This window comes from Eleutherodactylus coqui, chromosome 3 (genome assembly GCF_035609145.1).
Source record: "Eleutherodactylus coqui strain aEleCoq1 chromosome 3, aEleCoq1.hap1, whole genome shotgun sequence".
NCBI classification, from domain to species: domain Eukaryota; kingdom Metazoa; phylum Chordata; class Amphibia; order Anura; family Eleutherodactylidae; genus Eleutherodactylus; species Eleutherodactylus coqui.
This window is the reverse complement of record NC_089839.1, coordinates 13034582-13052514: the sequence shown is the minus strand read 5'-3', so window position 1 is coordinate 13052514 and position 17933 is coordinate 13034582. Positions and strand designations below refer to the sequence as shown.

General features: G+C 47.2%; 1 protein-coding gene across 1 annotated transcript in view; it reads right to left on the bottom strand.

The window, feature by feature from the left end:
- ITPKB (inositol-trisphosphate 3-kinase B) overlaps nt 1–17933 on the bottom strand; it is an 89987-nt gene that overhangs the window by 68674 nt on the left and 3380 nt on the right. Inside the window, exon 2 of the mRNA XM_066595134.1 lies at nt 12693–13995. Within this exon, the coding sequence (XP_066451231.1) occupies nt 12693–13835 (1143 nt within the window). The 5' untranslated portion in view covers nt 13836–13995. The remainder of the gene's footprint in view (nt 1–12692; nt 13996–17933) is intronic.

Sequence of the window (17933 nt, the reverse complement as noted above, 5' to 3'; positions counted from 1 at the left end):
GCATGCGGACCCTCTGCACGGACATTCTGCATTTGCATGCGGACCCGCTGCACGGACATTCTGCATTTGCATGCGGACCCTCTGCACGGACATTCTGCATTTGCATGCGGACCCTCTGCACGGACATTCTGCATTTGCATGCGGACCCTCTGCACGGACATTCTGCATTTGCATGCGGACCCTCTGCACGGACATTCTGCATTTGCATGCGGACCCCCTGCACGGACATTCTGCATTTGCATGTGGACCCTCTGCACGGACATTCTGCATTTGCATGCGGACCCCCTGCACGGACATTCTGCATTTGCATGCGGACCCCCTGCACGGACATTCTGCTGCATTTGAAAATCTCATCCACAAGCTGCAGAAATAACCCGCACAAAACCCGTGCGAAAAACGACTTGCGGCGTGGAATTCCAATCCGCGACGTGCCAATTATGTCGCCAATTCCACACAGGAAGTCACGATGAAACCCGCTTCAGAAGGTGCGGGTTTGGAGGCAGACATTCCACGGCTGATCTGTCGCAGAATGTGAGCGCCATCTAACTTAGCAGGTTACTGCGGAGCCTGCGAGCGGTGGTGGCATACTGACTGTCTCCTCAACCGCAGCGTCTTCTACGAAGCCGTATCAGTCACCGGCTGAACGCAGATTGAATAGTTGATGTGTGCGAAACGAGGTCAGCGACATAACTGCGAAGAATAAAAGAACGAAGCGCTGCAGCAGCCGGAGAATCCCCTCTACCTGGCGGGGAGGCTGCAGTACAAAGGGCCCCATTTTCTGCATCTCCACAAAAGCAGAAACAGCTTGAGAAACGCGCCAGCGTCCTGCATCCTAAACAGCGGAAGGCTGAGCGAGACGGAAAATCTCTACGGGCGGAAAAGTAAATATGTTCATCGGATTGACAACTATTGTCCTGCGTCTGTTTACCTTTCAGATGAGAAGTAGTCGTCTTCTACAATGGTGCCAGGTGTTGTTTACCTCCAACTGCTGAAGGACTACTACTCCCAGCATGGCACTAGGCGGCACTTAGGCGGAACTCCCTAGATTTACGGAAATCTAACGGAACGTCACGCGACATTTTTTGGCTTGCTGTCAATGAATGAAAACATTCTTAGGAAGACGCAGGAATCTTGTGTGCAGCGCAGAAGAAGCCGCCATATTGTAACTAAGCAACAGGAACAGTTTACAGATTCAGTGGCGATGTCTTTACAGCCGAATTCCATAACAGTAACGACTCCCAACTGGCCTGATCTCAGCGGAACAGTCCCCATTTTTGGGCACTGCCCCATGTAGGATGTCCGCAGGACACAAGACAAAGACGGACCCAAGGGCAGAGAAGAACCTTTAACTCCCACCGCTGCAGGTCAGACGGACAGCGGGAGACAGGGGGAGGCGTCAGGTCAGACAGACAGCGGGAGACAGGGGGAGGAGTCAGGTCAGACAGACAGCAGGAGACAGGGGGAGGAGTCAGGCTCTGAAATTCACTGAGCAGCGATGCGATCTGCGACAGTGTGCACCAAAGTTTGTCCTCTGTTGGTTGGTGTTTCGAGGGGGCAGCGGTAGCTGTAGACTGCAGTAAGCAAAGAATGGCGGTATTACTTTGAGGGGCACAGAGTGGCATTAATACTTTGGAAGGCTAAAAGACGCAATATTAATTTGAGAGGCGACAGAGTGGCACTGTGGCACAGAGGGGCATAATTACTTTGAGAGACCCAGAATGGCACTATTACTTTCAAGGACACAGAGAGGCATTTCTACTTTAAGAGGCTCAGAGTGGCAATCTAAATTTGAGGGGGGCAGAGTGGCACTATAGTACAGAGGACATTATTACTTTGAGAGATACAGTGGCGCTATTACTTTCAGGGGGTACAGAATGGCACTATTACCCCGGTGGCGCACATGAGGGACTCTATTACTTAGAAAGGCACAAAGTGGCACAGAAAAAAGAATTGGCGCACACAGCAGGGACTGTTTCTTTGGGCATATAAACTGTTTGGCTGCAAGATGTCCAGCTGCTGAGATTCGCAGTGAAGAGATGTAATCTGATGAGGTAGTGTTCGATTCTCCAGCAGCACCCCCACAGGAGAAATGAAGTATTACACAGTTCTCATTGAAACCAATGGACTGTATACTTAATGCACAAACACTTGCGGTCCTCCAGGGTCAGAGACGCTCTTGTAGCTTTCCTTTGCTCTGACTAATAGATGAAATCCTGAATGGAGACCCACTCCCAAAATAAAATATGTGAACCACCTCCAGGCTAAGAGAAGCTTGGATGCACTACCCTGTTGCAAAGGATTATGGGCCAAAATTTTGGGACTATAGCAAATACATTTAGAGGCTAGGTTGCTCTTTTAATTGCATGATACATGGATGCAATGATCCCCATCACTGTGTGAAACATGTAAATCCCCCCCCCCCCCCCTCCCCTCCATACATCGAATTCATTTTGCATCTCATGGTTTCTGCAGAGCTGGTAACCACATGCAGCATGAAGTTTCCACTCCATAGTAAGTGTGCCTCGCCCACGCCCTGCCCACCAGACGAGGCGGCTGTGTTATAGCATGACATAACATGGCACAGTATACAACCAGACAGAGGCACATTAACCCCTTCCATAGAAGCGAGGCCTTCAGTACTCAATCTCTTACTTCATACCAGCGTACATCAGAGATGGCAGCAATCACGATTATACTGGCAAAACTGGTTTAACATCCTCTGCTCCAGTCTGATTATACCATTAAATGCGAACAATGTAATGCCTCAGTTCTCCTGCGGAGGCGCTGCAGGGGAATTGAACACTTCCGATCAAGTACTACAGATAACAGCTGATTGCTGGGGATCTCAGTAGGGCAACATATAGCTGACAGACCCTTCTCACATACAGGTATTGCCCACAGACGTCTTCCCATTCACCAAGCGGTCTTTCTGGCAGGTGCAGAGGGCAGATTTTCAGGCAGGCGGGTGTTTTATTCTACATTTTCCTGCTCCAGATAAGCCACCTTTGCATTGTAATGTATCAGGTCTGATCTTGTCCCGGTAATCTCTGAACCCTAAACAGAATTTGTCTACGCAAATGAGTGGAGCGGAATCAGCCGGTCGGCGGCCATGTTTCTTTGACTACTTTGCTATCAGTGTAAATTGCTTAGGGACGTTCTTGATTTGCATTCTCTAGTAGTATACATGGTCTTTGACGGTGTGTGATTCATGCCTCACCGCTGATTGCGTCAGACCCGGCGAGGCGATTGTGGCTCTCATATTAAAGGGTATGTCCATCTGCGGAATTGCATTTTTAATTGCAGCAATGCATCTAAAGTGAGAATGGAAGCAACTTTGCAGATAGACTTCAAGGGATAATCCAGAGATTGAAATACTTATCTCATCCACCCTCCACTTCTAGCCGGTTCCGATGTCAGATGGTACGGAGCTCCTTCCATCTCTCCAGCGCTGCTGACGTCCTCGCAGGGGATAGGCTGAATGACTGATTTCAATAACTAAGCCGCCCCTTTCTCGGACGATGCATTGGCCATGACAGATAAGGGGCTTGTTTAGTTATTGAAATAGATAGCCAGCCTTCTGCGATGATGGCACCAGTACCTGGAAGGTGGAAAGAGCTCCATACCATGTCATGTCAGAAACCAAGGCGGAATTGGAGGTGCCATCACAGCTGGATCGGACCAGATTGGGTAAATATTTTACTCTCTGAATAACCCCTTCTAAGGATATAGATGATCAGTGAGTGTTCACTCGGGACCCCCGCAGATTAATGGTTCCAAAGAGGCCACTGTGCTTGGGTGGGCACCGCGGCCTCTTCACTGCTGTACATTTCAGAGTGGTGGTGCCTGGTATAGCAGCTAAATCTTATTCACTTGATGAATGACTACGTCACAAATTAATGAGGCATCACTGGACTGAGAAGAGGCCGCGTCGCTCTTCAAACAGTTGATTGGCTGAGGGTGCATGATCAATATCCTAGTCCTAAAAGCACTGTACCAAGATTACAAGTTATTCCCTATCCACAGAATAGGGGATAACTTGCTGACCGGTGGGGGTCTCATCACTAAATTCCCTGTCGATCTCGAAAACAGAGTTCCTGCATCCCCCGTCCTCACAGCATGGTTACCACACCCCTCACTGCATGGTTACTGCACCCCTCACTGCATGATTACTGCACCCCTCACTGCATGGTTACTGCACCCCCCGCAGTGAGGAGAAGACTGAATGGAGTGCCGGTTGTGTAAGTGCACTAGCGCTCCACTCACTTACAATAGGGCTGCAGAGATAACCCAGCGGCAGATGCTCGGGTATTTCCGTGAGCCCCATTGAAATGAATAGAGTGCTTACCCCACATGCTCAGACAGCGCCCCCTTCATGTGGAAGAGATGAGGCCCCTGCAATGACAATCAGAATGGAACACGAGAGTCCTGTTCTGGGGATTGACGGGGGTCTCAAGGGTGAGACCCCACTGATCAGAAAGTTATCCCCTACTCTGTTTATAGGAATAATTTGAGATTTTGTAACAACCTCTTTAATAAAAAACATCTCTTCCCGTTTTCTGTCTACAGTTCCTAGGCTGTCCAATGTGTCTCCATGGTAACAGACTACAAATCAACCCGGGGCAGCCTTACTCTGCGATGACACTCCCTTCTACTTGACTTTTTCTTGTTGCTAATCCACTAAATGGGTGTTTTCCCCTAAGAATACCATAAGACGGTGTGGAGGCGCCATATGGCGGCATACAGAGCATCTACGACGATGAGTGCCGCCATACAGTGCAGAATACCTTCATTCAAACAATAATAACCTCCGTGTGAAATTCACTTAAGAAACCCCTGAATACTAAAAAAACAATGGCCATTAATATGGAAAATTCAGAAACCCTCTGCGCTGTTACTGGCCGATACGTGAGCTGATGGATTCCTCCCATTGTTCTCCCTTCTGGTTTCTGATCCAACAATCGGCTGGAAACTATTTCGCAGTTCCACCGGCGCAGTTAATAAATCTGCAGGGATAAGATTTGCCGTCCGGAAAGTCCCGTAATCCTGCAGGCATATCTTGTACTTTTCATCAAAAACAGAGCAGTGCGAATGTCCGCTGTGGAGAAGCGGGCGCTCCGACTTCTACACCCATGAATAGGACCGGAGCGGGCAGATGGTGTGAAGATTGCAGCGGACGCACCTCTCATACGAGTGAGAACACAAGATCGCTGCTCGGCGCCAGGAGCTGCGCCTCAAATCTCCATGAAAGGAAATACCAATTTTGACTACAATCTGGAGACGTGAGCCGCTCCAATTTGACTTAAAGTGCAACTCCTCCGAGTGTATATCTATATGCCGATGTAAGCGGAATCCACGATAAAGTATAGGATCACGGATTGTTTTAGACGGCGCCCCCCTAAATGCCGTTGTCAGGGGGCTGAATCTTGGGCTTTGTGGCGGCGGTTGCTGGATTCAAACCTTTGTGGGCGGGTCCTTCCATCACCGCCGTTATGTGCAGCTTCATCAGGACCAAGTGGGAGGGAGTTATAAATAGCATCTAACACATACAGCGCTAAAAATAGCACACATGGTTACAACTCCTCTTAGCCACGCCCCTTTTAAGACATTTAAAAAACTGACCTGCCAAGTGTTTACCCACAGCCTAGTAAAAATTGTAGGGTCAAACAAAGTGGGACCCTTGGCAGATATTTAAAGGTCCTTTTACATTTATAGATATGGTGGCGATGATGAGCGCCGATCAATGATATCGGCGTTCATCTACCTGGTCTGCCATGTTCACAGGGCCCAATGATTGGGCAAACGAACATTCCTAAGAACGTTCTTGCCGAATCACTGAGCCCCTTAAAGGGATTTTACTAATGACCTACCCTAAGAATAGGTCATCAATAGTTGATTATCGGGGATCCTCTGCTTTGGATCCCTGCCGATCAGCTTGGTTGAAGAGGCTGCGGTGATCAGGTGGGTGCCACGGTCTGTTCTTAGGCTTGTGATGTCATGTTCATGGGTCATGTGACCTGAGAAGCTCAGTCCCAATTAAGTGAATGGGATTTAGCTGCAATACTAATCCCGACCACTCTACAATGTACAGCGCTATGCCTGGTATGAGCTGAAGTCACAGCAGAACTCTTCAGAGCTTCATTCAGCTGATCGTTGGGGAACTCAAACAGCGAACCCCCCCAATTACCTACTGATAACCTATCTTGAAGATAGGTCACCAATAGTTTAATCCCGGAAAACTCCTTTAAAACACAAACTAAATTCTTAATGCAGCTCTGGATGTGACTAGAGTACACGTAGCTACTTAAAATAGCATTTCCATAAAAATTGGAACTTTGGGTATTTGAATGATGGATGCTGAATTCTTGATGCAGCTTTGGATGTAACTAGAGAATTAAAACAATGTTTAGATTTTCAGGACACTGGTGACACCCGATCGCACTGTTAAAAGTAGCCATTTCATAAAAACTGGACTCGCTGAATTCCGAATGCAGCTCTGGAAGCAACTAGAGTATAAGATATGATGTAACTCAGTATCAATCCAAGATAAGTCAAGCATTTGATAAATGTCTCAGTGCTGTGTTGTCCGGTGTCTCTGAATCGGGATTGCTGCTGTAGGCAATGAGAGATGATCCGTATCCGCTGTCACCCAGCTTTCCCAGGAAGGGATATAAGTGGGGACCATCCTGGCAGACGCTGGCCACATAAATCAACCATAACACAGAGACGCTCCCCGCAGAGACTCCGCTTCCTGTGGCACGCTCCGCTCGCCATTCCAGCGACATTCCAGGCTCTAATATGCATTGAAGTATATTTTCTTTGGCCGGCCGCTATTCTCCAGCGAGCGCTTCCTATAGACGGACGTATAGAGGATCAGACAGGAATAGCCATTTTGTTTTTTCTGGCGTTCGTCCCGCGGCTCCGGCGCTATTTATATCTCATCGCTCAATAGGAGTTCCATAAAAAGTGAATTCCGCCATAACTGTAGCCGCTGCGTGCAACCCCGTCCGATGGATGTTATAGAAATCGGCGCGGCGGTCCGAGGATCCCTGCAGATTATAGATGATGCCGTACAGGATGTATCGGCTGCCGCTCTATGGATATGGTGGTACTACATGATTCAGCATGCCCTGCTAGCTAGAAGGGCATCAGGCTGAATGCCATGTGGTTCGGAGACATGCATTGCATGCTGGGACTTTCAGCTCCACATAGGGTTGGATGCCAGCCCTGTTGTGTACCGTCATATAGTGCGCAAATAACTCTACCGTCATATAGTGCTTATATATCAGTGTCACAATCGATGGGGGCCAAATAACAGTGCCATATGCTGCCCGGTTAATGCCACAGAGTGCCACCATTGCGACGCACTGTAATGCTAAGTCGCTGCTCATTGCCTAAGTAAGTACTACTATGTAGTGCTCAAGTAATACCAACATACAATGACCAAATAAAAGCTCCATAATAAAGTTATCTAACAACACTCTGGGTGAATACTACAAATAGTGCCGCCACTACCATAGACTACAAAATATACTGCAGCAGTGCCATGCAATATAAATGCCGCCATACAATGCTTCAATAACACCAATAATCAGTAACCAAAAAAGAGCTCCACGATTTTATTTCTGCCTAGGGTCGGCTTTAGGCTGGATGTGAGTTCTGTTGTCTACTGTCATACAGTGCACAAATAGCAGAGTCATTTTAGATGGTGGCCAAATGACAGTGCCATGTGTTGCCCAAATAATGCCATAGAGTGCCACCATGGCAATGCACTGTAGTGTAAACTTCCTAAGTAGCAGTGCCACTCAATACCTAAATAAATACTACCACGTCATTCTCAAATAATACTACCAAACATTGAGCAAATAAAAGCTCAATACATTAATTCATCTAATTACAATACTGCGGTGTAACAACGCTGCTGTATATAGTGCCGCCACCACCACAGACTATGAAGGAAACTGTAGCAGTGCCATACAATGTAAATACCGCCATACAGTGACCATATAACAGCTCTGTACATTAACTAATCTAATAGTGCTACACAGTGTGTTAGACTGTGAAATTAGCTTTATATATCAGCAGAGAAGTAACATCAGTGAAATGTCATTAAGGTGCAGAACGGGGACTCTGAGGGGTCCTCATTGTGACTCAGGGACTCTGAGGGGTCCTCATTGTGACTCAGGGAAGAATCCCTGTAAGTGCAGATATTATTACAGCGATGATTGGAGCCCGGAGCAGGCGAACATCTGTACGGAATTTGCATGTTTTCCGTGATTGTTCCTATATCCTCAGGGCACGTCTGACCACGAACAGACGCACCGCGGCAGATCCATCCCTCCGCCAGCACATAAGGCTGACCTGTCATGTCCGTGGGGCGGTCTGCACAGCTTCGGCTAACTCTGAGGATGTCTCTCTCCCTTCTGTTACCCTGTATGGGCTCCTCTTAATTTCAGTGTGAAGGTGTCAGGTGGGCGGTTCCTACTGCTCATTGTCAATCATAGAATCCTAGAATGGTAGAGTTGGAAGGGACCTCCAGGGTCATCGGGTCCAACCCCCTGCTCAGTGCAGGATCACTAAATCATCCCAGATGTCTGTCCAGCCTCTGAAGACTTCCATTGAAGGAGAACTCCCCACCTCCTGTGGTAACCTGTTCCACTCATTGATCCCCTCGCTGTCTAATATCTAATCTGTGTCTCCTCCCTTTCAGTTTCCTCCCATTGCTTCTAGTCTTTCCTTGTGCAGATGAGAATAGGGCTGATCCCTCTGCACTGTGACAGCCCTCCTGATATTTGTAGACAGCTATTAAGGCTCCTCTCAGCCTTCTCTTCTGCAAGCTAAACCTTCCCAGATCCTTTAACCGTTCCTCATAGGACATGATTTGCAGACCGCTCACCATCCTGATAATTCTTCTCTGAACTTGCTCCTGTTTGTCTATGTCTTTTTTAAAGTGGGGTGCCCAGAACTGGACCCAGTATTCCAGATGAGGTCTGACTAAGGAAGAGTAGAGGAGGATAATGACCTCATGTGATCTGGGCTCTATGCTTCTCTTAATACATCCCAGAATTGTGTTTGCCTTTTTGGCTGCTGCATCACATTGTTGACTCATGTTCAGTCTATGATCTATTAGTATACCGAAGTCTTTTTCACATGTGCTGCTGCTTAGCCCAATTCCTCCTATTCTGTATGTGCTTTCTTCATTTTTCTTGCCCAGATGTAGGACTTAGCATTTCTCCTTGTTAAATACCAGTCTGTTAGTCGCCACCCGCTGTTCAAGCTTTTCTAGTTTTTTTTTAATCCTCTCTCTCTCTTCCCTACTGTTAGCTATCCCTCCCAGCTTTGTGTCATCAGCAAATTTGATCAGTTTCCCATAATTCCCTCCTCCAGATCATTTATAACAATGTTGACCACCACTGGGCCTGGGACAGAGCCTTGTGGTCCCACTTGATACATTCTTCCACTTGGAAGTGCAGCCACTTATGACCACTCTTTGAGTATGATCACTCAGCCAGCTGTGAATCCACCTAACAGTTGTCTTGTCAATCCCAGATTTGCCTGACGTCACCCATTGACCATAAGTGTTTGGAAACGCCCACATGACACTTTTAGGGCTCCTTCAAACTGGCAATTGCGATATCGCCACTAGAAAATAGCATCAAAATTGCAACTTTATCCCTGCGAATTTTGAGAGTCAGCGCTGCTTTTTCTCGCTACAGCATCGCGGCCGCGTGTTATTTTTTCACACGTTTTTATTGTGCGATTTTTGCCACGATTTTCTAGCATGAAAGTCGATGAGAATTTCCAATGTTAAAAATGCATCACATCTCATGAAAACTGCAAGTTCATGCTTTGTGATGCGATAAAAAGGAGGCTCATAGGGAAACATGGAAGATTAAAAAAAAAAAATTAAAAATTAAAAAAAAATAAATAAAAAAAATCGCACATCACAGAAAGATAGGACATGCCGCGATTTTTTTTCACTCGGCATCGCATAAGTGAAAACATCGCAAATGTGAAGGAAACCATTGGAAACCATTGATTTCATAATTCTGCGTTTTTACTCACTCGCGCATCATGCGAAAATCACACGAAACTGAAGCCAAAAAGAGCCTTTAGAAGAGAAAGGGAGGGAGCAGAGGAAAAAGAGAGACATTGCTGGAGTCCGCAGGGCCACAGCGGACATAAGAACATGACAGGTTCCCTTTAACCCCTTAGTGCCATGCCCTATTTTGAACTTAAGGATGCAACAATGTTTTGGGGAGTTTCATCTTCACTTTTCAAAAGCCGTAACTGCCCCCCCCCCCCTTAATCCCGCCAGCCATTGTATAAGTTTTGGTGGGTCTACGGATAGCGACCTATTTACACACAAGTCGTAGCCTCCTGCTAAGGATCCATGGAACGGTGACCTAAGACGAAAGTGATTGTCACCCCTAAACTGAGGAAGTCATTTCTGGTCATGTGACCCATGTACTCAGCGTGGTTATCGCCGGTGATCTGCGCTCACAAGTTACCACCGAACGTCTTAATTTAAACTTCTGCAAAAAGTGTATCTACAGGAAGGTTCTGAAGGTCTTGGATACCAAGGAGGTCACGTAGCTGAAGCAGGGTGTGGTGGAGTGAATGCAAGGGCTGGGCGCAAAATTTTATATCATGCTTCCTCCGCATTGTTTGTTTGAAATAACATACAAATATGAAGATTTAGTATTTTACTTATGAACCAGGAGGCTCAGGATGAACGCAGCAGAGCCCTCCCATGCATGGAATAGTAAAAAGACAGCCACAAAAGCAGACAAAGTAATATAAGACTCCTATTAGCTATCTGCCAGAACACAGAGACCGAAATCCACAATCCAAATACTATATACAGCGCATTGCAAAAGTATTCAACCCCCTAATTTTGCCCCCCTCCTCCCTCACAAGCCATTAGTGGTCGGTAGTTTTAGAAATAAGTAAAATGAAAAGTTGACAAGACATTGCATAAGTATTCACCCCCGTGTTGGGAAGCTGCATGTCTGCAACGAGAGGTAACGGTCTGAGCGTTGGTTTCATTTGGCCTCTACCTGGGAATTAGGAGTCTAGATTTTTCTGGATACACATACTATTCCAGTTCGCATACTATGGGTCACATTGGTGGGTAGCACCGGGTCCTGAGTTCAAATCTGACCAAGGGCGACCCCTGCATGGAGTCTGTATGTTCTTGTTTGCGTTGCACTCCGATTTCCTCTCACACTCCAACAACATACTAATAGGTGGATTTAGGTTGTGAGCCTGAGCAAGGCGGCCGTGACGGATTATCGCCGCGGACAACGCAGTGACATATCGCCCGTGGACAGGAGGCCTAAGCAATGATGAGTGATGAGGAATATGTATGAGTCATATAAAATGCGTTATAGAGAAAAAACACTGTTTGAATGAAGACCAAAAGTATTCTAACCCCCCAGGGTGCATTCAGACGACCGTATATCGGCCGGGTATTCTCTCTGCAGTAGGGGGAGGAGGCTGGAAGAGCCAGGAGCAGTGCTCTGAGCTCCCGCCCCCTCTCTGCCTCCTCTCCACCCCCTCTCTGCCCCTCTGCACTATTTGCAATAAGAGGAGGCAAGGCGGAGCTAAATTCCGGGGATTAGCTCTGCCCCGTCCCGCCTCTCCTCATTGAAAATAGTGCAGGGGGGTGGAGAGGGGGCGGGAGCTCAGAGCACTGCTCCCGTCTCTTCCAGCCTCCTCCCCCTGCAGAGAGAATACCCGGCCTATATATGGTCGTCTGAATGCACCCTCAAGATAAGGGTTTTTTTTCAGTATGGTTAAATATTTTTGCAACATAGTAACATAGTATGCTAGGCTGAAAAAAGATAAATGTCCATCCGGTTCAGCCTGTTCCCTCCCCCCTCCCCACCTTGTTGATCCAGAGGAAGGCAAAAAAAAAACCAATTAGGCAGAAGCCAATTTACCACATTTTAGGGGTAAAAACTATTTCTCGACTTCATAGAGACAGTCAGAATAATGCCTGCTTCAACATTTGAAAAGTTCCCACCTGACGCCAAGACGCGGATCAGCAACCCGCTGGTTATTTAATATCTATCTCCTGTAATGTCGTACTGTATACGGTGCATATAAAAAGTACTGTGAATCGATGCTGTTACAAATCTAGGGGAGTCAATCCCTTCCATTCAGCATCCTACATGCACGCGGCGTAGTCCACAAGCGTCTGATGGCGCACGGCGATGCCAATCCAACAAGACAATATATACGTAAAAACACAAAAACAAATGTCAGCCATCTGGATGAGGTGCAGCGCAAATATGTAGGATTACGGGCGCGCACATAATACCGAACATGAACGACTTTTTGGGGGTTGGATACTTTTGCAAACCGCTGTATGCAGATTAGCGTACATGTATAAACTGTTCACGCCCACAACAAATACATTGGGAAGCGATGCTGCTGCACAATGAAGCATGGACAGGTCTAGTGAATACTTTTCTTTAGGCGCTCTGTATACACGTGACGTAGTCCACAAGCGTCTGATGGCCGCAAGACAACGCCAATCCAACAAAAATTATCTAAAAACCCCAATACAAATGTAAGTAATTTGGATGGGGCGCAGGTGCAAGACTTAGCGTCAGCAATACAGCTCTGCTACATCTGTAACATCAGCCTAAACACAAGGCGACTTAGTCCATACACAGTCGGACACTCACCACTCTTGGCTTTTGCTCGATGGTCTGAAGAAACGGAGTGCTGTGTTCTGGGGATTTCTCCGGATCGCTGGAGACGTCATCCTCAGATTCATCCCAAGAAGAAGAGAAGCCAGTAGACGAAGCAGAAGATGAGGATAGTTTCCTAGGAAGATTAGTAGGATTGATGCTTAGGCTATTATTGTCGGCATGACTGTCGCCGTCTTCCCCATGGTCAGTGACTATGACAGCAGGGATGGGTCCTGGAGAAACAACCCTGGGTGGGGTAGGCTTGTTTAGTTCTTCCGCGAAGATATGGAGTTTGTCCTCAGATTTGGTACTACTGCAAGTTCTATAGGTGTCCTTTTCGACAGAGGGGACCACTGATGGTGATAGTAGAACCATTGATGGTGATACCAGAACCACTGATGGAGTTCCTGGAACCGATGATGGTGACACTGGGATCACTGATGGTGATATAGGTGATGTAGGGGTCGATGTTCCTTCCAAGCTGGAGTAAGATGATTTGTGTCCTCGATCATGAATAAAACTAAACACATTATCCTCCCGCTTACCAAACCGTAGAGGTGACGGGGACCTACTACTCAAGCGAGGACTTCTAAGCACTGGAGAAACCGGGCTGTTTTGGGCTTGAATATGGGCTTCGAAAAGTCCAACCACTTGATTAACCTGAACATTTTGGAGCTCCCGTTGTATTTGACTAAGACGTCTCTTCTCTTCCGATTCCCCAAGTCCCATGCCCGACCCATTGCCGTGCCCAAACCCTAACAAAGACCCCGATCGTGAATCTATTACGGAAACCGCTTCCCCCACATTCCCCCCGTGAAGCCGTAAAGGTGAGGGACACCTTCTAACTCTTGCCAACTTTGGGGAATGGTTGTCTTTGCCGTTAAAACTAGGACTATGACTCCTTGGTGAGGATCGTTCTCCTGACTCGGGAAAGACAAAGGAGGTTGTGTTGTTCCTTGGAGAGTTACCGGGACTGGTGGCTCCGGGGCTATGGAGAGGCAGTGGTGATCGGACCAACAGTGGACAATAGGTGCTACGTCTCTCGGGCATGGGCAGTACGGGTCTCTGGCTCGTCTTCGTCACACTGTTGTTATTCATTATGACCAAGCTATTCAAGGCATAGCAATACACAGCCATAGTCCTGTGAGGAGCGGAGCTGTAGTCACGGGGCGTGCTGGGCACCACCAGCTCATGCACACAGATCCCAAAGATGTCTTCTCGTCCACAGCATTGCTTGAAGAGTTGAGCAGATGACGACGAAGCTGGGCAACTGCCCAGACCTCCATAAACAAATCAGCTGTAAATGAGAAGAGAAAGAGAGAAATGTAAATGACTTTGCCGGGACTCTTTCGACAGACGAAGAGGTTATTAAAAAAAAGTCTAGAGTTTGGCAAGTTGACGGCCGTCATAAACGCCAATGGGAGGATTCCATTTGCATATACCTGCCCAACACTTACAGCCTGTGTTGTAAACAAGGCCTGATGTCAGACGCAAGAACGGACTTGTAGAACCTTGTCAGGATTGTGAGCGCGGCTTCCGAGAGTCACTTCCCCCTCCATCGAGTTAACCTCTTTTGTGTCCTGTAGGATGCAGCGTGTTTATGGTACAGACCGTGGGAAAAAAAGTACAAAAACGGACGGGATCCCTTGCAGCCAATTGTTATTTCATTGTGACCTCATACTTGTAGAAAAGGCTTGGGAATTTTTTTGTAGTTTTTACTTTAAAAATAGAGATTTTTTTAGGAACAGTTTGAGACATAATGGAGGATTATATCACGAGGGGAATGGCAAAAACATCAGGGAATTTTTTGTATTTATTTATGTTGTCATTTTCATTAGTCACTAGTGCAATTCATGCAAAGTAATAAAAAATACAATCTGAGGGCGGATTCAGATGAGCGCGGTGCTGTCCCCTTAAACCGCCGGTATAATCACAGCCGTATAACGGGACAAAACCACTGATCGCGATGGGATTTCAGTGGTCTCGTTCTCACCACCCTTTTTCCCAGCCGGGAAAAGACAGTACCTACCTGATCTTCCCCGAAGGTAATAAGCACCGCATGCGGGGAAGATCGGGCAGCCGCTGTCTTCCCGCTTCTTTTTTCAAACTCCTACGCTCTGGCGTGGAGTTTGGACTGCTGGTGAGACAGAAGAAATCTTCCTCATTCAGGCGCATCTACACTCCCGAGCGCAGTTGCAGTCAGATTCACACAGGCGTATGCGTATTTGTGCGCATGAGCGTAGCATGTTTGTGGAACTATGTTTTTTTTTTGCGTGACCAAAATGTGCAGGAAAATACGCACATGTGAACAAACCCATTGAAATCAATGGGTTCTATTCACTGCGAATTGCACCCCCCCCCCCGTGTGGCCTTCGGGTTATTCCATCTATTGTACAGTTACGGCGATACTTTGTCTTCTCTAAAAATATTTTTGTTTTTTCTTCTAAGATTTTTTTTAGCCTTTCTATCGGTTTTACCCGAGATGTAATATTGTACATTGCTATAGTATAGGCTTCCTTGTTTTTGATCTGAGCTGCTTGAACTTCCCAGGGACCTTAATATAACATCACTTTTGTCTTTAAAGGCCTTTCCTGGCATACGTATAGTTGATTGGAGGGGGTCCACCACTTGGGATCCCGGCCGATCAGCTGATTTAAGTGACAGCAGGGCTCACATGAGCGCCATCATCTGTTCAGCCCATACCAGGCAAGCGGCGTACATTGCATAGTGGCTGTTTCTGGTACTGCAGCTTAATCCCATTCACTTGAATTGAGCTCCTCTCAGGCCACGTGACCAATGGACGCGATGTCGCAGGCCTTAGAAGAGGCCACAGCGCTCAACTGACCACCATGGCCTCTTCAATCAGCTGAGTGGTGGCAGGCCCCACTGATCCACTATTTACGACCCATCCTGAGGATAGGTCATCAATAGCTTAGTCCTGGAAACCCCCTTTAATACATGTGTGTCGCAGTTAATTAAAGAGGGTTTTACCACTAAAGACATTTATCCCCTATGCACAGGACCGCTGGGACCCGAATGCCCCATATAATCGCAGCGGCGGTGACCACCACTCCATTAACTACTATGGGACACAACGAGATTGCCAACCACCCGTCCATAGAAGTGAATGGAGTAGTGGTAGACCATGTGCACCACCGCTGCATTTAGATGGAGCATTCCAGTGCAGCAGTCCCTGGATTGCTGAAGGTCCCATCGGTTGGACCACCAGCGATTAGACATTCATCCGCTATCATGTGGATAGGGGCAGAAGCGTAACTTCAAGCTGCTGGGCCTCAATGCAAAAGCCCCTAAATGCTTCATTCGCTGCACTGGGCGAAGGTGCGACCGCAGTTTGCACGCTCATTGTTCTTGTGCCCCTGGATAGGGCACACTTGTCTTTAGTGGGACCACAGCAAGCATATAGTTAATAGTTGGGTTGTCCCTGCTATATGGCGCCATTACCTTTCACCACTCCATAACCCCAGCATAATATTAGGAGAACGCAGCGGTACGGGCATCTAACAGATGGCCCATCTTCCAGGTCATCCGTACCAGGATGAGGACCTGACACTGGCGCGTTTCCAGCCCTGGCATTAAGCAGAACCGGTTTCAGCGACAGGTGATTGCTCGGCACGAGGCAGCGATGTTTGTGCTGCAGAGAATTCTCCGTACGCTGTCCGTGACCGGGAGACACAGGGAATTCCCGGGCAGCTGGCATCCATTGCATAAACAGAAAACTCCAATACTACGGGGTTACATGAATGGCTGCGAACCAGAAATAGAACGGTTAGGCGGTAGGATTGTGAGGAGCACAGCGAGGCCATTATATTTATAGGACACATGGGGTTACTAGAGGTGCAGAGGGGCAGAACACAGGGTGACCCCAATCCTAGCAAGAGGCGAGAACTCAATCTACATACCAGAAGAACTAAGCAACCGGGGGGGGAGGAACCAGCTCAACAGTTACGTCCCGATGCCGCCCGTCTCCCCAACCCTACCAGATATACAGCTCAACCAGTACTGAGAAGAGGGGCTTATCTAGGGAGTAGCCTCACCCCAATCCAGCGTATGAGCCATTATATAACACCAGTCAGACCAGGAGGAAAGTTATGTCCACCTGAAAGGATCAATGTGCAGCTTATATGTAATCTACTGTGTACATACATTACTTATCCTGTACTGAGTAACATCCTGTATTATACTCCAGAGCTGCACTCACTATTCTGCTGGTGGAGTCACTGTGTACATACATTACTTATCCTGTACTGATCCTGAGTTACATCCTGTATTATCCTGCAGAGCTGCACTCACTATTCTGCTGGTGGAGTCACTGTGTACATACATTACTTATCCTGTACTGATCCTGAGTTACATCCTGTATTATACTCCAGAGCTGCACTCACTATTCTGCTGGTGGAGTCACTGTGTACATACATTACTTATCCTGTACTAATCCTGAGTTACATCCTGTATTATACTCCAGAGCTGCACTCACTATTCTGCTGGTGCAGTCACTGTGTACATTCATTACTTATCCTATACTGATCCTGAGTTACATCCTGTATTATACTCCAGAGCTGCACTCACTATTCTGCTGGTGGAGTCACTGTATACATACATTACTTATCCTGTACTGATCCTGAGTTATAGCCTGTATTATACTCCAGAGCTGCACTCACTAATCTGCCTGGTGGAGTCACTGTGTACATACATTACTTAGCCTGTATTATACTCCAGAGCTGCACTCACTATTCTGCTGGTGGAGTCACTGTATACATACATTACTTATCCTGTACTGATCCTGAGTTATAGCCTGTATTATACTCCAGAGCTGCACTCACTAATCTGCCTGGTGGAGTCACTGTGTACATACATTACTTAGCCTGTATTATCCTCCAGAGCTGCACTCACTATTCTGCTGGTGGAGTCACTGTGTACATACATTACTTATCCTGTACTGATCCCTGAGTTACATCCTGTATTATACTCCAGAGCTGCACTCACTATTCTGCTGGTGGAGTCACTGTGTACATACATTACTTATCCTGTACTGATCCCGAGTGACAGGCAATGACAGTGGTGGTTGTCCCAGGTTTGTTAGCTCTAGACAGGAGTATATAACTAGGTACCATTGAGGAGATCCTGGTACTCTACAGACAATTATTTTTCAGGCAGTGCTTCATGGGAAAAAGCATGCAAATTAGCCTTCCTCCAGAAAGAAAACTTTTCATACCA